The 21,503-nt window shown below is 49.6% G+C and overlaps 1 protein-coding gene across 5 annotated transcripts; it reads left to right on the top strand.

Annotated features, from left to right (window-relative positions):
* The first annotated feature begins 63 nt into the window (after positions 1-63).
* Positions 64-14,392, top strand: SPRY4 (sprouty RTK signaling antagonist 4). Of its 5 annotated transcripts, XM_005209524.5 has the most exons (4): positions 64-241; positions 3,144-3,208; positions 5,223-5,303; positions 9,795-14,392. In XM_005209524.5, the coding sequence occupies exon 4, from the start codon at positions 9,842-9,844 to the stop codon at positions 10,739-10,741; it is 900 nt and encodes a 299-aa protein (XP_005209581.1). In that variant the 5' UTR covers positions 64-241; positions 3,144-3,208; positions 5,223-5,303; positions 9,795-9,841; the 3' UTR covers positions 10,742-14,392. The 5 variants fall into 5 exon arrangements, with proteins under 5 accessions (XP_005209581.1, XP_005209583.1, NP_001074981.1 ...); XM_005209526.5 differs by lacking the exon at positions 5,223-5,303; XM_005209527.5 differs by lacking the exon at positions 3,144-3,208 and having other exon boundaries at positions 159-241.
* Positions 14,393-21,503: the final 7,111 nt, after the last annotated feature.

Genomic DNA, 21,503 nt, shown 5'->3' with positions numbered 1-21,503 from the left:
GCGTGCGCACTGGAGCTCCCTTCCCTCCCATTCATAAAAAAGCCATTTTCCCAGGCAGTGGTTGCAACATCGCCGCGGAGGCAGTGAGAGAAGCTGACAGCGCGGAGCTGGCGCTGCAGAGCGCAGGGAGCCGAGCCGGTTCCTCCGGCCGGCGTCTGCGAGGATAGCGGCGTCCGATCCGCTCGGGTTCGGGGGTTTACACAGACGTGGAGCAATGCTTGTGACTCTGCGGCTCCTCAAAGTAAGTCCTCGACCGGTTTCGGGATGTGAAGCTACCCTTCTCTGAGTCGCAACGCGACTCCCCCTCGGGCTGGGGCAGATGCTGCGCTATTTCTATACGCGCCTCAATGTTCTTTCCCTCTCCCTGCGCCTCCTGGAGCAGCTGCGGTGCGCCGCAGCTCCCTGACGCCCTCGGCTGGGCCAGTTAGGCGCCGGGGGTGCTCACAGCCTGGCACCGGCGTTTCCGACCCCCGGGCATTGCCAAGCCGGGCTTTCCCACTCTACCACTCAGAAGCACCGTGCGTGTCCCGGGAGTTTGCTTCTGGCCTGGCCCCTTTCCGCCTACCACTACCCACCTCGGGTGCTGGAACAGGCGATTTTGGGCTCCGTGAGGAGCCACCTCTTGGGTCCGGCGGGCGCCTTCACCCTGGGCGGCTCGCCCACCCTGGGCTCTCTGCCCACGGTGCCAGTCTGCCGTAGATCTCCCCAGCCCGCCGCAGAGGCCTATGCTCGACGTAGGTTTTAGTTTACCCTTCGGAGCCGTGATGGACTAGGTTTCTTTCCTTCTGCCTACCCCTCGATGGTCAGCGCAGGGCTGGCCCGGGACTGGGCATTTCTGCTCTCTCTTTGGTGAGGCGGTTCCTCGCCGTCTGACCTTTGCTCTGCTGCCGCATTTTATGCTGTGCAACTGCCTTGCAGTTGCCTTCCTTTCCCCGGCCTCTGCAGGGGCCAAGGCTCCTCGGCCTCCTCGTGTCCCCCTATACTCTGGCACCGAATTGTGCCAGGCCCCGAGGCTCCCGGCCGCTCTGGGGCTGTGGTGGGGGCTGAAGGTGCGTTTACATAACGCCAGGCGTGTGGGAGCTGGAGGAAGAGGTTGCGTGCGTAGGAGAGATAAGTCTCCCGCCTTCCCTCCTTCCTTCTTGGTGGTACCAGGCTTGACATCACCGAGAAGAAAGAAGGACAGAGACGGTACGTTATGAAAATTCTGAATCGCCAAGGCTTGGGAGGCAATGAAGGCGGGTAAGGGCAGGTTTGGCCAGCCAGGACAGCTGGAGCTTGGCTCCATCACTGGGGCCAAGGCTAGGGCCAGGGCTGTGCCCAGTTTCCCCTCCCTGCAGACGATCAAAAAGCATTTAGACAGTAGCTGCTCTTGTGCAAGAAGCCAGTTTCTCAATTCTCTTTGATTGAGGACTGGGGGTTGTGGGCAGAGGAAGCAAGAGAGGTGGAAAATGGTTGCATGGCTAGATGGGCTGAGTGATGAAGGAAAGAAGAGAACTGGGCTGGAGGGCTGGATGGTGGGCAGAGGGGACAGATGCTGGCTGCCTCATGCACCAGCTGCTGGATGGGTATCCATTTTGCCAGGCCTGGATGAGGGGGCAGAAGGCTGCCTTGTGGCCCACTAGGGCTCGGAGGGCACCTCTCCCCCCAGGATGATCTGTGAAGAAAGGAAGGGTGTGTGTTCAATGGGGTGCCCAGACCCAGCGTGAACCCCCTCTTTCCTGCTTCCAAACCAGTGAGCATGATTCTCTCCACTTTGGGGGTTGGGTAAGAGAAAGTGCCTGTCAGTCTGGTTCGCTGACTGAGGAGGCTCTCAGTGCCTCTGAGCCTCTCAGGGATACAAAGCTGGGAGGTAAAAGCCCAGAGCATTTAGGAAATGTGGGTTTATCAACGTCTTAATCAGCTCGGTCTGGCCTGAGGCCCTGCCCAATATTGCACTGGTGATTTCACAATGTTTAGAGTTCCCTGGATCTTAACACAAATGGGGCATAAACATCTGAAAATTTCAGTTTTTCCCCTTAGTGAAAGACTAAGTGGGTATGGGGCAGACTAGGAAAGGGTGGGCAGCCACCGACACCCTTCCACCTCTACCCCCCGCCCCCTTTCTCTGTCTCCCTCTATCTCTTTAAGGAGAAGGGTAGGAAAGAAATTGTAGACACGTCCGGTATAAAATCAGACTGCCTCTTTCCTAGCCCTTGGAAGGGTCCTCACTTGCCAGAAGGCTCTAGATGAATTCTAATATGAACAGTGCACATCCTGACCAACTGAGCTGCATGGCTAGTACAAGGTAGGCGTTTTAGTGGCAGATTTGTAAAATCTCCTTGATGGACAAATGCTCAGTGAGGACGACATCTCTTGGTTATTTTCCTTTTTAGATTCTTACTCTCTGTTCTGTGGAGAATAAGTGCTCTCCTGCTCATTCCCACCACCTTTTCTACTAGTACCCTCTGAAATGGCAGCATCTCCTTAGAGCTTCCAAGGGGCTTTGTGGGAGGAGACTGACCACCTGGAACAGAATGATTCCTAGTTAAAGCAGGGCAGAGGCTGAAGACATTTGGAGCTTGCAGGTGTCATTTTTGCTCTTATCCTTACAGAATAGGTGGAGAGACCAGAATTTTAAAATTAAGGGAGGAAAAAACACCCATTAACACTTCCAGAAATGGCCCCTGAGATGTACTGCTCTGGAATGCTTGGGATCACATGTGTGGAATTCTCTTCCAATGTTTGATGCTGTTAGTCCCTTCATGTCACATCTTCCAGCACCAGTTTTTGGGGTCCCACAAGCCTTTTTCTTTTCCCAGGCTCTCCTCTTGGGTAGGGTGCAGGTAATGGTACCAGGGTACTTAGAAAGGAGCCCCTTCTCTTCAGAGAAGGAGTTCAGTGTAAAAACTATGGGATTCAGTTTGGTTCTGCATCCAGAGTTGTCTGTCATCTGGCCCCAACTGAGGCAGGAGTTTCCCTGTGAGGAAAACCTCTGGATCTAGGGACAGAATTGAAAATGTTGGATTTGGGATATCAATATGACTGTGTTTTTAAGGAAGGGGAAGGGCAAGAGTGGAGAAGCTTCCATCGCATGGCCAACCTGGAGCTATTGGACAGAAGGGAAAGCAATGACTCACTGGAATATATTTTTACTCTTTCAAAAGAGCCAGAGGAAGAAGGTGATGAAGGGCAACATAACGGAAGACTGTATTACCTCTTCTAGACCAAGGTAGGGAACTGGGTCAGAGCAGATGAGAGGTTAGGAAACTTGGGCCTTAGTCTCCCCATCTGCAGAGTGGGGAGAAAACCCCCCGCGCCCACCCAGGGGCCAGGGCCAGCCGAGCAGCTAGCCAAGTGTGCAGGGCTGGGGCTGTGCCCATGTTACTAGGGGTGCCTGTTAGGAGGGCCTGGTTGTAAGGAAGCCCCTTCCTCCACAGGAGACGTGGGGTACTTCTTGATGTACAGAGGGGAGGATGCGGTGCTCTCAAGGGGGCCTGGGGCCACCCTGCAGATCCAGACAGCTGACAAGGCTGGGGATGTATCCGGGACATGTGGCTGGGTTTAAGAGGCTCCACTGTTCAGCTGTGATCATGATTGTTCTTTCCAAGGACAGTCAGTAGAGGAAGCAAGGGCACCAGGGAGGGAGCACAGATGTGCTGGATCTTGTGGAGGAGGGAAGGGGCCCTTCTGGGGCAGGTGGCCATTTGCAGAAAAGTGGTTTCCCTTGTCTTTTTCTGGTTGGGGGGAGGGAGAGTCATTTCCTGCCCCCTCCCAGGAGTAAGCTAAAACCTATTATTGTAACTCCAGTTCTTAGTGGAGGATGGTGAGACCAATAAAGTGATCTTTGTGCCAATGGGGGTGGGAGTCCCTCCCTGGGGTTTAGGCTCCTGGTCCCCCACCCCCAAACTCTGATGCAGGCCAGGGGTTCTAAAACTGTACCAGTATTTAACAGGCTTCTTCTAGCTCCATTCTTTTCTCACTCTTGACTTCTAATCCCTCTTTAAGGGGATCTGAGCCGACAACAGTTATGAGGGGAATACATCAAAGCCAAAATGTGTAGCTGGTTAAAATAGTCCAGAACCAAAAACTACAGCAAGACCTCTCCAACTCAGCCTTGTACAGGGGCTCTGGAGCTCAGCTGACTGATTGTGGAAAAAGAAGTTTGGGAACTGATAACTGAGGATGAGACTAAGTGAGGATAAGCAGCTGTTTTCTTTTGTGATCTCTGACAGGTTATGGCCAGAGGTCAGCTCCTAGTGTGGTGCTGGAATTGGCAGGGGGTGGGGGGGGGGGTGGAGGCGGGGCAAGAATTCTCAGACAAATCCAGCTGTCTAAATGCCTTATTCTCAGCCAAGATGATCTCCCTCTGTGTAGGGTACAGGGAAGACAAGCTCTGGCTTCCCTCATTCCCCTCACCCCCTTTATTTTTTTTAAATGTGTCATGTGGGATCTTAAGGATCTTTAGTGAATTGTAGTTCCCTGACCAGGGATTGAACTCTTACGCCCTGCATTGAGGATATGGAGTCTTAACCACTGGATTATCAGAGAAGTTCCTCCCTTCCTCCCCTTTAAAGTCTTTCTGAAGCAATAATTGGAGCTTAATGAACTGAGATGTTGTCCCAAAGAACCCAAGGGATAGTGGCAGATGTAGCAGTGGGCTCTCACGCAGCCTGTTGTTTAGTTGCTCAGTTGTGTCCAATCTTTGCAATGCCATGGACTGACTGCATCCTGCCAGGCTCCTCTGACCATGGGATTTCCCAGGCAAGAATACTGGAGTAGGTTGCCATTCCCTTTGCCAGAGGATCTTCCTGACCCAGGGATAGAACCCGTGTTTCGTGCATTGCTTAGAGACCTTTTTCTCTGAGCTGTTAAAGGGTTAAACAACCTTCCCTGAAAGCATCTGCTAGGACTGAACGAGGCAGTACAAAAAGTGCCCCTTCGTTCAGAGCTTCTTGTCAGTTTGGCATTAGCTGACCTGTAGTTTTCAAAGTACAGCTGTCAGATTTTCCTAATATTTCCCAACTCCTCTCCCCAGGTTAAGTCCAGGGGAAGTGGTGGATGGCTGGAGCTGACATTTAACATGGGTCTTGATTCTTTCCAGCCAGCCTGCACTGAGCTGTGTGTCACCTTGATGCTCAGCCTCTCCCCGCAGGTATCATAGACTACAAATACAGGGCGTTGTGCTCTAGGCTTTTTAATATCACTGACTGGCTATTCTTTCTTCTGCCTTCCTCTTACCCTAGCTCCTCCTCTTCGCCACAGACCTGGACCAGGAAGCCACATCCATGAATGTGCCCTGGGGACCCTGAAGTTCAGCTTTACAGGTGGGAGGAGAGGGGATTCCCACCCACTCTAGGCTTCCCTTTTAGGGGCTGCTGTGTGGTGAGATCCTACAAGTGAGACCCATTCAACCTTAAGAAAACTAAAAATGAAAACGCTGAGTAAAATGGAGGTGTGTTGAGGACAAAAGAGACAGCAAAGAAAACGGAGTTGGAAGCAGAAATGTCTTAAGCACTGACGCTTCCTTTAGTGACAGGTTTCAAAGCCCTGGCCCCCCACTCTCCACACTGAAAATTCCCCTAACTGGGGGCCAGTCTGATACCAGCCCTGTCTGGCTTCATTTCCAGACTGGTTGGGTTAACAGCCCGAAGATGGCCTGATGAGGTTCCCCCAGGGCTGATGGCAGACCCGGGAGACTGGCAGAGTTCTTATAGCTACAAGAGAGAAGGGTGCTTTCACGCCCTTCTCTGAATATCCAGAAGTTACTGCAAGTCCCGGCAACAGGGATGACTGGGTTCAAGTCCTGCCCTGACCATTTGCCTGCTCTATGACCCTCTGTTCTTCTGTTTCTTCCTCTGCAAAGTAGGTGTTATTCTCCAAAGTGATGGTGAGGATTTAAGGAGAACATCACTGAGGATTTAGCACAGATCCTGGCACCAAGAAATGTTTCATAAATACTATATGCTTTCCTAACTATTAATTACTATTAGAAAGTTGGAGTGGAGGTAAAAGTTTCCTTTCCTCGTGCTAATCCATAAGGCTGTCACCTACAACTCCACAGAGGTGCTTCTCTGGCTAAGTGGAGTGCTGGCTTTGTTTCTCTGTCCACAGTCTTCCAAATGGGCCATCAGTCTCCCAAACAACCTAAAAGAAGCAAAAGCCTCCTCTCTCCTATTTATATTACAAATCTCTTCCTTCCTTGCAGGGGAAACAGAGTACATATTAAACTACACTTAAGTTCGGCAGTGTTGGGTAGACTGGACGGTAGGTGTGTCCCAGTGAGTAGAGATTGATCTTTGAAACTGAGGAATGGGAAAGTGGGGGTTTGAAACTTCACTTAGCTGTGCTGAAGTGTTATCTATCAGGCTATCAGCAAGTATTTTTTTTCATGTGAGTCAAATGAATTCAACCGTCCTGTGGAGGGACGGTCCCAGCTAACTAGGAGATGAAGCCTGAGAAGATTGGAGACCTATAGGTCTGAGCCAGCTGCTGGCTTTTGCTGGGCTGTAGCCAGAAGGAATCCTGCATCAGTGTTATGATGGGGAAGATGCATTTTAGAATATGCTGGCTGGAGCCATCCAGGGCGTGGCTTGCCCTGAGACAGCTGAGTTACCAGGGACCCAGCTCCCACCCTCTTGTCTGGCCCTAAGTGCAGACCCAGATGTTGACAGCTGCCCCCGGAGGGTGATAGGAGTGGGGTAATGCCAATATCCCATTGCCAGCAGCCACTGTCCCCACCCTGGCTTCCTGGAGGGACTTTTCCAGGAATCTGCCTTGTGATGAGTCCAGGGCCTGTTAAAATCTGAGCATTGTTCATGCCTTTGATTCATCCATAGAAAGTGTGCTCGTTGTTTAAAGAATCTCAGGAATAGGATTGGAGGAAGGAGAGTGGGTGATCAGTTTAGGGGAGGGAGTACCCACAGCGTGGCAAGTCCCAGCCCTGGTCCTAAGAAATGAAAGCTCAACTACATGGGGCAATACAACCTTCAAACTGCCACTGACATTTTGTTGGCAGGACCCTGAGCTTTGTGACCTGAGCTTCTGGCATAAGGGAATCACGTTGTCTTTGTCCGGGGTGGGGGTTCTGGCGGAGGCACCTCTTGGCTGGCGCCAGAGAGTCGTCTCCTGAGCCTCTGTCAGCATTTTCCATTCTTTTGCCTAGTCACACCTTTTCCTCCAAGCAAAGAGCTGGAACCCGGGGCTCCTAACTCTCCTTTTTTTGACCCCAAACCCATTTATTCTAGAAGCAAGGCTTTAGAATCCCTGCAAAGAACAAAGTGAGCCCACTTTAGCATTCCTGAAGTTCTGCCCCATGACCAGCTTGAGCCTTGGAAAAAATTCCTCTCCCAAAATACTCAACTGACATCTCCCATCCAGCCCCAAACCCAGGACCCCTAAAGGAGGCTGTCTCGGCAAAGAACGACTTCTTGGTGGCAAACCTGCCTGACACTGAAGTCACACTCTGCCGTAGGAAAGTCTCCTCGTTGAAGATGATGCTTTCCTGACATGTGGAGGGAACACAAGGCAGGAGAGAGGCTATCCCCAGGCACACATTCTCCGAAATGGGAAAAACTGCACAGAAACACCAGCATCTCTTAAGTAGATAGGGCTGTGGGACCAAAGCCAGTAGTTCATGGCCTTTGTGAAGGGGAAATATCAGTTGACTGAGCAATGAACCTTGTAGAAAAGACTTAGTGCTTTTTTCTGCATTTTGCAGTACACAGATGAGAACCCTGGGGATAAGCTCCCTTTCATTCACTTCATGAACTTTGCACCTAGACTGAGCTTTTTATTTCAGTCAGGCTAGAAAGCATCTAAGAAGTCCTTCCCCAACAACTGAACCATTTCTAATCAAACCATTGTTTCCAAGCAGAGGAAGTATAATGCAGAGTGTCCTGAATGGCTTTTCTCTCTCTCTCTCTTCATTCTTTATTATAGACATTGATAAGTATGGATGTGTCACTCAGAGCCAGGTATCCTCCTGTGATTGGAATACTAGGATGACTAGCTGGGGCCCAAGTCTGGAGGGTTGTGAGGTTAGAACTGGAAGTGGAAACCTATCCACATCCTATTCTTAGGTACCACTTTTTTTTTTTTTTTTTTAAGTTTAATTGTTTTTAAGTTGATGTGTTGTATTTTCATTTTTATTCAGTTTAAGGATTTTTCTCATTTTTTGTCACTGCATGTGGGATCTTATTTCCCCAACCAGGGATCGAATCCCCACCCCCGGCAGTGGAAGCTTGGGAGTCTTAATAACCACTAGACTGCCAGGGAAGTCCCTAGGTATCACCTTTGAGGCAAGATGAACCTAATAGCAGAGGTACCGTCCGCTCTCCAAATTAGAACATCATTAGCATCTTGAAAAAGCATTTACTGAAGCCCTACCCCATAGCACATTAATCCAATGTGGTTTGTTTTTTTTTTTTTCAAAGGTGGTTATCATCTCCTTCTATCTTCACCCTGGCTGTCTGTTCTATCCCCCAGCCACAAGCCCAGTGGAATCTTCCCAGAGTCTAATCTTTCTCTGGGATTCCAAATTGGGCAGAGGTCTTGGCCTCTGCTGCTATTTCTTTAAATTGATCTCCAGCCGAATTCTGAATGTAAAGGTCAGCAGGCGAGGAAATGGCACTTCTAATAGAAAACAATGTGCACTTTCTAAATTTGAACCAAGCCGTTTCCGCTCTTTGATTTAAGTGACTTCCTGGGGTTCCGTGTCAGGCACTGCAGTTGAATCTCTGGCCAGTTTCCAACTTAAAATTGCACTCTCTCGGTGAAATTAGAAACTGATCCAGGCTTGGCTTAGCTATTCTAGTAAACAGCATTTAGGCTGAATGTTTAGCTCAGTATTTGGAAATGGGTGAAGTGAGTGCCCCTCAGAGAGGATTTCCCATCCAAGTTGTCGGAGGGCACCTGTCCAGGGGTTATTAGCCACTGGAGGTTGTTGCTCTTAGAAGTAGTAGTAATAAGTTAATATCCTGGATGTGTAGGCATCAGATACAGCTCCTCCTTCTCTTGTGACTATCTGAAATAAAGGCTTTTGTTTATCTAGTTGATAAAAACTCCACGGGAGCACACAGGGACTGACTAAAGTAGTCACCACATCCTCACACTCAGTATAACACTTGGTACTTATTAGTCATGCTTATTAGTGCTCAGGAAATCCAAAGGTTGCTCTCTGGGATGGTCTTTAAAATTAGAGTACATGCTGTGTGTCAGGCAAAATGCTAGGTCCTGGATATGCATTTTTTTCATTTGGTTCTTACAAGAACCCATTTTATAGGTGACAGTACTAAGGCATAGAAGTTAAAGAACCTCATTCACAGCAGCACTGCTAGGCAAAGGTGAGAACTTGAACTTGGATCTAATTACAGAGCCTGCATTTATAACTGCTAAGCTCTGTCTGTCTTAAATCAGAAGCATGTTTCATGGGGATTATAAGAATGAACATGGATGGCCCAAGTTTGAGCCCTAGTTCTGCTACTAATGGTTTTGTGTGACTTTGGACAAGTTACTTTGAACATTAGTTTCCTATAACTAGAAAAGGGGTAATGGTAGTTACATTCTAGGGTTATTGTGAAAAGTTGATAACATAATAATATGATGCTTAGAAGAGTCCTTGTAAGCGCTAAATAAGTTATTTCTACCACTTAAAATTGTCATTACTGTTAATACTAATCATCTAAGCCTTAATGCTGGGTAGTCCACCAAAGCAATCCTATTTCACTTGGGCTCCCAAGGACCTAATGGTGGATGGGGGTGTTAACAGGCCACCTATTGATGCCTGGAATCCATTCTCTTCCTCCCCCCCTACCCAGGGCCCCTAGAAGCCTGTTACTCCGCACATCCCAGGACCTCCGGCCCCATGGAGCCCCCGATCCCACAGAGCGTCCCCTTGACTCCCAGCTCAGTCATGGTCCAGCCCCTACTGGACAGCCGTACGGCCCACAGCCGGCTCCAGCACCCTCTCACCATCCTTCCCATCGACCAGATGAAGACCAGCCACGTGGAGAACGACTACATCGACAACCCTGGCCTGGCACCCCCCTCTGGCCCCAAGCGGACCCGGGGTGGAGCCCCAGAGCTGGCCCCAACCCCAGCCCGCTGTGACCAGGACGTCACCCACCACTGGATCTCCTTCAGCGGGCGCCCCAGCTCTGTGAGCAGCAGCAGCAGCACGTCCTCTGACCAGCGCCTCTTAGACCACATGGCACCCCCACCCGTGGCTGATCAGGCCTCCCCGAGGGCTGTGCGCATCCAGCCCAAGGCCATCCACTGCAAGCCGCTGGACCTTAAGGGCCCCGCTGGCCCCCCAGAGCTGGACAAGCACTTCTTGCTGTGCGAGGCCTGCGGGAAGTGTAAGTGCAAGGAGTGCGCGTCCCCCCGGACGTTGCCCTCCTGCTGGGTCTGCAACCAGGAGTGCCTGTGCTCGGCGCAGACACTGGTCAACTATGGCACCTGCATGTGCCTGGTGCAGGGCATCTTCTACCACTGCACCAACGAGGACGATGAGGGCTCCTGCGCCGACCACCCCTGCTCCTGCTCCCGCTCAAACTGCTGCGCCCGCTGGTCCTTCATGGGCGCCCTGTCCCTGGTGCTGCCCTGTCTGCTCTGCTACCTGCCCGCCACTGGCTGTGTGAAGCTGGCCCAGCGTGGCTACGACCGTCTGCGCCGCCCCGGATGCCGCTGCAAGCACACGAACAGCGTCATCTGCAAGGCAGCGGCTGGGGACGCCAAGGCCAGCAGACCGGACAAGCCTTTCTGACGCTCAGGGTCAAGTCCCAGCGCTCCGCCTGGAACCCTGGTTCCCTTCTGACACCTGAGAAGAGCATCACGGCACAGCCAGAGGTTTAGCATCCCGAGGCTGACCCTGCTAGTCCACCTACCCCCCACCCCCAGCTGCGAAAGAAACAGGGACCACCATCACCCACCCTCTCTTCCCCAAAAGGATGAAGAAGCACTTTGGGGTTGTTTTGTTCAGGATCCTGGAACTTTGTGTGAAACAGACAGTGGCAGGGGTGTGGTGTGGTTTGGGGGCAATTTTTCTTTTCCAGAAGATGGAACACAGATGTGGACACATATCCGGAAGTTGCAGCTGCTTGAATGCCTTCCTGGCCCTCCTCCTCCCTCACTTTCTCCCTGCTCTTTTGCATTCTCTCTGGCTGCCTGGGAGGAAATCTGAGTGGCCAGGGGACTTGGAAGAAGACACTTGGAGTCTTACCATCTGTACCTTCTCCCAGCCTCCACCCCAGTCTGCCCCATCTTGGGGAAGGTGTAGACCCTGGCAATCCCTGTTGTATATACTCGGGAGCCCCCACCCCTCGTACCTTGCTCTGCCTGGAGCCATGGACGGATTTAGGAGCCACTGCACAGTACATTTTCTCCCTTCCAGCTTCCTCACTAACTCTCGGGGGTGTTCCACTCATGATACCGTCCTTCGGCTCTTACTGAGTCACAGACTCACCTGCCTGCTGTGTGCCCCCAGTTCTCTCTACCCAGATCCTTTCCAGAAACTTCACTACGGGTAGAGAAGACCGGAGCAGCAAATTTGAGACCAAATAGCATTTTGCCAATGAGTCTGAGGCTGTGGTCTCTGGATCCAGTCGTTACACGTTTTTATATCAGATACTAATGGTGTTTTAAAAAATAATAATAAAACACTTGCTTCCTTTTGGGCCACCCCCAGGAAGGGCTGATTTCAAAATCTGGGGGGCGAGCAACCTCAAGGAACACAATCCCCCCTCCCCACCAAGAAGAAGATTTTAACAGCAGAGAAGAGAGGCAGCACCTCGTGCTGGCAGAGTGATGGCTGGGTGTGGGCTTCTTCTCTCCTGATTCTGCTGCTTGCTGCCCTAGCCTTTTGTGTACAGTGTCTGTATCTTTAATGTAAATAGACAGATGGTGACAAAAGAGTCTATTTTAGTGTTAGGAGGCCCTGGCGGGGGGAGTCAGAAAAATGCAGGTGGGGGAAAGATTCTCCGGGGACTTATTGGGATTGAGCCCTGCTTCTGTGCATGGCCACATGAGCCCCTCCCAGCAGCCCCCAAAGACGTAGCAACTCTCTCTCAAGGTGCTAAAGGACTCAGCAAGCGCAGCTCGTCCCGTGGGTAGGTACTTGTTGCATGCAAAAGCTGTAGTGTGTCTGGTCCTTACTCCCCAGCAATTGTGTGGGGTTTTTGCTTCATGTGGTATTCTGTGCCTCCTCCCTTTCCCCCTCCCCGCCATGAGAGAAAGTAGCTTGGGTCTGAAGAGCTACCCTGGGGCGGTGTTGGAAGTGTACTGGGCACAGCCTTTGTAGCACTTCAGTTTGTTCTGTAGGAACAGAACAGCCTCCTTGAAGGAGGCAGGTAGCTGTGATGGTCACGTACCCAATGCTTCTCAAGGACTTTTTTTTTCCTTCCCTTCTTGAAGACTGGTAGTAACATCTTATGATTTAGAATAAGTTAATTGTAACTGTAGGTATTTATTGACTGGAGGAAAGGGAGGGGATGGTCTTATTATTTTAGGCTTTATTTATATAACATTTGCTAGCTTGTAAAAGGCGAATATGAAATCTGCGTTTTCTAAGGCTGATTCCTGTAGCTACCCTTGCCACAGTTGTCATGGATGTATGGATGTTATTGCACAAATCGGAGGCAATGATAGAAAAAACACATTCAGCCAACCACTTGTCCTAATTGAATGTATCAGATGTGTACTGAAGGGACTGGAGACGTTTTTCCTCAGAACAGGTGTGCAGAGGTTACCCCCAAAAAGAGAGGGCATACGTCCACTCTGGGAGAGGCCTCAGAACTTTCCCCAAAGCCCCTCCCTCAAATGTCTCCACGGGAAACTTGACCCAGTGGCAAGTTGCACTTTGGTGATCTTTGGTGTTCTATGTGCCCATTCTGTGGAGAACTGATTTACATAAGCTGTGTACACACACACACACACACACACACACACACCCCTACCCCACCATCTCTACAAAGACCCTTGTTTGTTTCCTGGCAAGTAGCCTCCTGAACACACACACACACACACACACACCCCCTACCCCTACCCCTCCATCTCTACAAAGACCCTTGTTTCCTGGCAAGTAGCTTCCTGAACCCTGACTTTGTGTATATAGTTGTAAACATGGATTTTTCTGGGTTTTGGTTTTCTTTTTTTCCTTCCCCTGCTTTGGCTTGTTCTTTTTGGTTTGCATCTAACCTGCTAGGTGGATGTCTGCAGAATTCTCTGTGTCCTGTGCAGTCAGCTTTCGTTCGTTCTCCCAGCTCTGTTGCATAGCAGTCCCTCAGCATGTTTTTCTGGAAAAAAGAAAAAACTGGCTTGCCTGTCGCCCCCAGGGGCCAGTCAAGGGCCACTGAGGGATCAAGCTCTCAGCAACACGACGCGTTTCTGCCGCCACTTCTGGCTGACTGTGTGTCCTGTGACCAACAGCTTGCTTGGCTGGTTTATGCCTCCTCATCTTGACCTTTTTAGCAGACTGCCAGCTGCTTCCTACTAAGGTTCAGTCTGGGATGGCTGGTGGCTCTGCCTGGAACTGGGGGTGGGATCCACAAGCCTGGGCCCAGGACCCTTGTCCTAAGGGGGTACAGCTGCTTCCCCTGGAGGGTGGATTTGTAAAGTCCCAAAACCCTGGCAAGTGCCCTGAGAACAGGGTCTAGGAGAGCCAGACCTTTCTAGGTGGAACATGGGGCCCACCAAGGCTCCTCACTGGCTCTGTCTGGGCGGAGTGAAGACCAGTCCCTGCTGTTGACACGGGCCCCTTCACAGCTGACAGACGGAAGACTATCGTGTGATGTGTCTGGTTTTTTCAGTGCTCTGGAGTCTGCACACATGCCCTCCTGACGGTGAGGCCCAGTTAGATTATGACAAGTCCCAGGTGTGGAAAGTGTGGGTTGGGACCAGATCCCGTCACGTTCATGGTCTCCATGCTGCCCCAGGAGGTGTCCGGCGGGGTGTAGGCACCACCACTTTGCACTGTACACGTCACTAGGGCATCCTATGAACTGCACTGGCCTTCTGGTTTATGTCTTGGGTAAGCATTTTCATGCCCTCTGCTTACTGTGACAGTCGACGACAAATCTTAAGCTGCCATCTTTGCTGTGGGTAAGTCGGTGTGCTGTCTTGTCTTGCTTTCTCTTCTCACTGCCCCACAGTTCAGTTTTGTGTTAAAAACAGAAAAGCTGTTCAAGGGTCCCATCCCGGCATATTTTCCCTCTTCACTGTAACCCTTTCTCATCCCACATCAAAAGTTACCACAGAAGGTTTCCTTTGTATAGAATATTTATTTTGAAGCTCTATTTTAATAGTATTTATTTTAGAAAGTCTACTATTGTAAGAGTTCTTCTGTTTGTGAAGAAAAAGCAAGTTAAAAACTGAATGTACTGATCTAGAAAATATATATAAATATATATTGTTAAATATACATAGGACTGCTGTTTCTCGTGTGTTTGTGTGTTCACACCCCTGACATCCTCACCCAGCAAGGTGTCAAAGTTTGTCAAAGAACACCTGCTAAATAGAAATGAGTGACCAGGCTCCGGCGGACAGTGTGGCGGGGGGACAGGGCTTCCTGGCCCTGGTCCTGGCTCAAGGATGACCTTAGAGCCCCTGGAGGAAAGCTTCACTTTCTGATGAAGCTGAATCCTGCCAGGTGCTGCTAAATCCTCTGGCAAGCCCTCCCCTATGCAAGAGTGTATTGGTAACAGATGGATGACTGGGAAGTGGGGGAGGTTCGTCTACCTGTCCAATTTATACAAATTCTGCAGCTCTTTTCTTTTCACCTTGGTGTTCCCCAAGCAGATTTTCACATATATTCCCACACACAGGCTTACAGAAGGCAAACAAAAAAACCCTTGGCAGTTTCCTTATTTTCTCTGGACTGGTGGCTACTGTAACAAACCCGTCCCCTTAACTTCCATCTAGTAAATGACGTGCCTCTGCCTTCCTTTCCAACACACCTTCCATCTATCCATCTCCCCTATACCATGCAGACATTTAAATCAGGATGCAGTGAAGGGGTGGGGGGAGGCAGGGAGGAGAGACTTTAATTACTTTCATTGCATATGCCAATCACAAGGAGACTTGGACTATTATTTTCAAACTGTGAACACATGCCTCCTGTTTTAAAGATATTTTTCTGTTAGCCATAAGGGGCCCAACAATGGTTGACAGAAGAAACTAGACAGACAGGTGCCGTCTGGAGCCTTGAATCCAACTCTGGGTTGTCTCTGGAGTCACCAGGGATGGCATATTTCCAGTCTTTGTGAAAGCCTAAGACTCTTCTTCGAGACATCCAAACTCATGCCAAGGATCCCCTGGTAACTTCCCAAAAAGGCATAAAGGATGTCCATCCTCCTTGTGGTCTTCTGAGCACTAGAACTGCTCCAGAATAAAGACGCCAGCCTCCCCCTCAGCCAGAACTTGTGGCCTCTCCTGCTCCTGGATGTTGGTGTCTTCCTTCACTGATGACACTTGGAGGTGGTTTTCCTTTTCCTTGGCTCAATCCCAGTTACTGACACCCAGGCTTTAAGTCTTTGGTGTCTTGATAGGTGGAAGCGTAGGGCAGGCCTGCCCCTGGTTTTGTTTCTACAATTTAGAGATTAAAAATAACAGAAACCTATACAGGATGTTGGGTTTGTCTCACCCACCCAAAACCTCTTGAGGAAACAAGCTAAACAAATGTGAGCTTATTTCTTAAAAATCGGTGGCCAGAGAAAAAGCCCTGCCCGTGCCTTCGTCGTCTTTCCTCGCCTGGTCCTGTTCCTCTTGGCTCCCAGTTATGAAATGACTTGGGGCAGTAACAATGCTTAGAATATAGTGAATGGTTCCTTTTTGCCAAGTCTTGAACATACTTGACTGATACCATCGTTAGTTACTTCTTCAAGATGCAGAAATTGAGGGTCAGGCCTGTCACGGTTGAAGGGTAGATGGGAAAATGGAGAGCTGAAGGTTTAGCAACTCAGTTTGGGGCAGAAGCACAGGATGGACTAAAAAGACTCCCCAGCAACTAAATTTAAAAATAGAGAAGGATTTCAACTCTCTCCACATCCATAACCACACACCTCATGTGACGGCACCACAAGCCTCAGCTCATTCCAAAAAAAGAGAATAGTGAGGACAAGGGGGAGTCCCCACGCTGATGGCAGAAAACAAGAACCCCTTGGACAATTCATGTCATCAGGCCAGGAGGCCCTGAGCCCCTTCTGTAGCTCCCCAGCTGGCCCCTGCAGCCTGTTGAAACTGCACCTTGAAATCAGCTTAACTTCGCCAAGTTGGGTTGTGAACTCGTTGAATGCACCCCAGCAGACAGCTCAGTGCTGGAGGTGTGTGCCCGATGAAAGCCAAGAGGACATTTTTCAGAGCCCTAAGTTTATTCATCGGAACTTTAATAAAACAATATGTCCATGGCCTGGGGCAGGTATAATTTTCATAATTTATGGGTCTCTGAGACAGGAAGAGAGCTCAGGGTTTTATTGTGTTTTGCACGATAAACGGCATTCCAATTGTCTACATGACGTTCCTTAAGGACTGTTGTCTGGCAGGAACACAGGCCTTCTGGAGCCCACCTGGGCCTCAAGGCCCGAGGCAAGGGGTAATTATGAATACATCTGTATCTGTTAAGCAGGAGATGATTGAAAAACTCCCTCGTTTCCTTCTGTCATTAGAAGACACTTCCTATGCAGACACCTATATTAACATTTAACTGTTGCAAGGTTGGAAGCCTCCCTGCTCCCTTCCTCCCCTGCCTTTTCCCTTGGGTCTACCCTCTTTCTTCCCCGTACCTGAAGAGACTAGGTAACCAGTCTCCCAACTGGCTTTTCTCTCACTGGGCTTCGGGAAGGAAGGAGTGAGTGGCTTCAGACTCTGAACAGAAGATCCACCAAGGACAAAGCAAGAGAAGAGCTCCAGGTGATGCTCTACTTGGAGTCAGTATTCTAGAAAGCCTTCAGAGTTATAGAGGTCAAGTGGCCTTAGGAAATCATTACAAAAGCTATTGCTTCTGAGCTGCATTATCATTTACAATCTTGAAAAACAATCAAAATAGGTTGATATAATCAGTCTCCTTTTATAGATGAGAAACCCCTGAGGCTCAAGAGAGACTAAGTCACTCATCCAAGGCCACACAGCTGATAAGTGGTAGGCCTTCCCCCACAGCCTGTGTACTGAATGCTAAGGGCCTACTCTTAACTTTCAAACACTCCCCAAATAGCACCTCTCCTAGGATCCCCGCACCCACCCCCCCACCATGTGCTTCTACAGAAGTCAATAGGATAGGTAGTATCTAAACAAGATTACATAGACTGGTTGAGATTGGACTGGAACCTGGGTCTAAGCATCACTTCACAACATCCCATATAAAATACTGAGGCCCCCTCAAACAGATCTCAGGAAGGATGCTGCGTCACCACACGACATGGTAACAACCCTCCCAACACTGCTCTTGGCCAGCCTTTCTCATTTCCTCTGCAATCAAAAGACGAATTGCTTCCCCAACCTGTGGAATTACTTGGTCTGTGGTGGCCAGAGGCAAGAATCTTAACAGGGTGAGGGGGGAGTTTAAGTTGCCCCAGATAATTCAGAAGTGTGGTCTGGTGGCTTTGTGGGTGGGTGGGGCTGCCGCGGCTGTGTGCAGAGAGATGCATACACATGATTTAAGGGCGCAGGCCCCCTCTCTGGGTTTCCAGGGGCAAAGCACAAAGAAGGCACAGACCAAGGAGCCACAGTTGCCCGCGTGGATGCAGAAGGCAGCAGGGCTGGGGACCCCCTTGTTTCTAAGCAGAGCTCCTCCCAATCCGAGGCCACTGCTTGACGAGTTTCCAGGCAATGCTCCAGCCAGCCCTGGATTACCAAGGCTCTCTGAGGTGCCGGATCTAATCGGATTAAAGAACTAGTGTCCATCCAGGTGGAGCCGTTTCCCAGAGTGGGCACAGCCAGGGCCTTGGGGCTCTCTGAGAAGTGGCTGCCACTTCCGCAGACCCCTCCCCTTAGGACCGTGTGTGGAGAAGAGCAGCTGAGCCTTATGGTCCCACTGCCCGGGTCCCTGCTCTGCCACCTTCTCTCTTGTGACCTTGGGAGGGTCACTGCCCTTCTAATGACACTTGGCGGGTTTGACGGTGATTGTGCGCAGCACTAATGTTGTTACTCATTATCTTAGAGGCAGAAACATGGTTCATAGAAGAGTAGAGAGTATAAGAACTGGGTCTTCTCTCCCTTTAGCCTCAGTGTCTCCTCCATCTGTAGCCTAGACACATGGATCACATAGGCAAGAAATCAGACAGTGGCTCACAGTGTTTTCAGAAACTTGGTTGTTATTTGAAAATGAAGAGGCTTCCAAAGCCAGATCTAAAACTTCTCATGAAAAACAAAAAGCACTGACTGCTCTGGGCCCCCCATCGCCTGTGGCAGCAGATGGCTGGAGCTGAAAGGCAACTAATTACACTTTGCAAACTGGGCAGGATCCCCTCACTCTCGCACAGCATCCCCCCACCCATTTCACTGTCCAAATCCCCTGCACTGAGTGCCAGTTGGCACTGATAATGGTGTTTGTACCTTGATGTCCCTTAGCCCAATCTTGCTTCTCTTTTTCACATCATCTTCCTGGCTCTCCGTTCCTAATGCCAGCTGGTGTCAAGTCTGACTGGCCTCCTTGGGCAGTTGAACCCAAGACAAGATGTCCCAACCCCCATCTAGAAGGCTTCCTAAGGATGCCTACCCTCCAGGCATGTCTCTCAGGCATAGGTGTCAGAGTCATAATGCCAGAAAGGATATCTGAGGTCATGGAAACTGGAGATTTTTCACCTAGGATTTGAAGGTGGAGGAGGGGGTAAAAGGAGCCCTTTGACACTGTAGGTAAATTTCTGTGTATTTTTGCTTTTTGTCTGAGAGACAGTTTCCAGCTTCTCTGAGGAGTATATGACCCACTATAGTGTTCAGAATCGCTGGTCCAATCCACCCACTTCCATCATATGGGTGAGATCCTGAGTGCATCTTGTCCAAGTCACACCACAGGTTAGCTGCAAAGCCAAGAAGAGGAACCAGGCTTTCTGTCTCCCTAGGAAATTGTGGTTTCCAAGCACTTATGTACCAATCTATAGTATCTTCTACCAAAAACTTCCCCACAGTGATAGCAACAGCAATGATGCTATCAGCACCACACCTCCCCACTCCGTCTCACCCTGCTCCTCTCTGGTCTTTACTGGGCTCCTTCCTGACACTCCTGCAACATGCAGTGTTGTGATGACCTCTTCCCACCTGTCTGTTCACAGCCTGTCTGTTCCCCCCAGCAGACGAGCTCTTGTTCTGAGGCTTCTTGTTCTCGACTTCAGCACCACCTGGCCTTTGTCATGGCGCACTTAGAAACTGTCCACTGTGGTAAAGCAGCAGGTCGCTTGCTGGTGACTGGCAGCACTCCAGAGTCCAGGCCTCTGTCCGCCCCCAGCCACACCCACTGCCCCAAGCTTGGGGATCAGCGTTTCCATACACACCACACCCCTTGGGAAGCTTCCAGTACAGCATCTGGCATGTGAGTAGCAGTCAATAAATATTTGTTAAATGTGTTAATTAATTAACGATATACCAAAAGGAGAGTCAAAGGGGAAGGGACAAGTGGCCTCAGGCTTTATTTCTGTCCCAAAGCCAGCCTTGTGAGAGGATGGAGGATTTCCACCTCATAACCAGGATGATGTGAACGACAGGACCAGCTTTTACCTCTGGTGGCTGACACTTGAGTATTTAAGGCCTGATGCCAACCAAGTGCTTTTGACCCATTTTTTTCATCCTCACTCTGTGCCTATACTTCTATTAGACCCATTTTACAGTTGAAGAAACTGAGGCTCTAGAAGGTGAAGTCATATGCCCAAGGTTACACAGGCTTGACTCCAGAGCCCCTGCTTTCCTACCTGTGCTCCCATCCCTGGACACTGGGAAGAGGGTGTCTGGTCAGTGGATTATGGGGATGTTTGATGTGTGGGAAGAGGCCTGAGCCCTGGCTACATGCTGTAGGATCATTTGTGGAATGCAAAGGTCTTTGGGGCCAGTAGCTTGCAAAACTGAATCTGGCAAATTCCCAGTCCTCTGCTCCCTTCATCACTTGCCTGTGACAGAACATCCCCAAGGAAGGAAAAAGGAAGTCAGTTTAGGAACTTAAGCTATTGGGTTCTCCTGGCCCTTCTAGAAGAGGTATGGTTACCAAAAGCATTTATTAAGGGTCAGTACTAAATATACACCACTCAAACCAGGCCAGCTGAGAACTATTACTCATCAGATTCAAGGGGAAAATCAAGGTGGTACTTAATTTTTTTTTTAAATAACATGAATGTTGCCAAAAAAAAAAAGAAAGAAAATATAACGGGGAAAAACTCACCCCCCGCCCCATTCCCAGTGTCAGTTTAACATTTTGCTGTATACCATTCATTCATTCAACAAACAGTGAGTGTTTACTATGTGCTAGGGACTATCCTTCCATCTTTAAAGTCATACATGGGATCACACTGCATAAAGCTGTTCCTGCAAAATGCTTTCTTCACTCAACACACACCTGGACTCTCTATCATACCTCCACCACTCCACTTTCTGATTTTTAATAGCTGATATTACATGTCGTTTTATTTTCTGCCTCACCACCTCCTCTTCCAACCTTCCCTTTCATATGCACTGCTCTCCACACCAACCACCCAACCTTAACTAAACCACACTCGACACACTCTCTGCTCATCCTGCCCAAGGAGGCCAGTGGTTAAAAACAGGAGCCTCATGGGCCCATGAGTGTGTGTGTGTGATGGGGCAAACTGGGTGGCAGGGCTGTGCACAGGGCAATCCACTGGGAGACACAGCAAAGTCCTCTCTCTTCAGAAGAACTGCCAAGTGGAGCATCTCTCACATAGTGCAGAATCCTAGATGGCACAGCGTTCACCCTACAGATGGCCATGAAAATAAACTGAAGGGTAATGTGAAAGGCAATCGTCTTTAAGATACACAACTTTCACTGACAGCTCCAGGTCTGTACTAGAGACCTGTATTCCACAATGACAGCCATTTATCCAATCTTTTCTTGCCACTGCCCTTAAAACCGTCCAGCTCCTCCTTCTGCTGGCTTCCAAACAATAGAGCATGGAAAGGGAAAAACAGTAGCTCTGCAGCGAGAGACCTAGCAGATGCCACTTGACCGAGTCATCAAGGTTAAACATCACCAGTTACAGTCACATTGATGTCATATACTCTCTGAAATCACACGAAGAGAAGGCCTGTCACCTCTCCTGTTCGTCCCCAAATTCATAAACTCTGTCAAATCATGAGAAAACAGCAGAAAAACTCAAATTAAGGGAGATTGTATGAGATACCTGATAGGTACTCTTCAAAATGTCAAGGCCATAAAAAGAAGGAAAGAGTAAGAAATTTTCACATACTAGGAAAAACAGGAGACATGTAACATGGTAGAAAAACTGATGAAATCTGAATAAAGAGTATTACCAGTTCAGTTCAGTCGCTCAGTCGTGTCCGACTCTTTGCGACCCCATGAACCGCAGTACACCAGG

The sequence above is a fragment of the Bos taurus genome, chromosome 7 (genome assembly GCF_002263795.3).
Source record: "Bos taurus isolate L1 Dominette 01449 registration number 42190680 breed Hereford chromosome 7, ARS-UCD2.0, whole genome shotgun sequence".
Lineage (NCBI taxonomy): Eukaryota > Metazoa > Chordata > Mammalia > Artiodactyla > Bovidae > Bos > Bos taurus.
The sequence above is the reverse complement of the archived record's forward strand: the minus strand, read 5'-3'. Positions and strand labels throughout refer to the sequence as shown.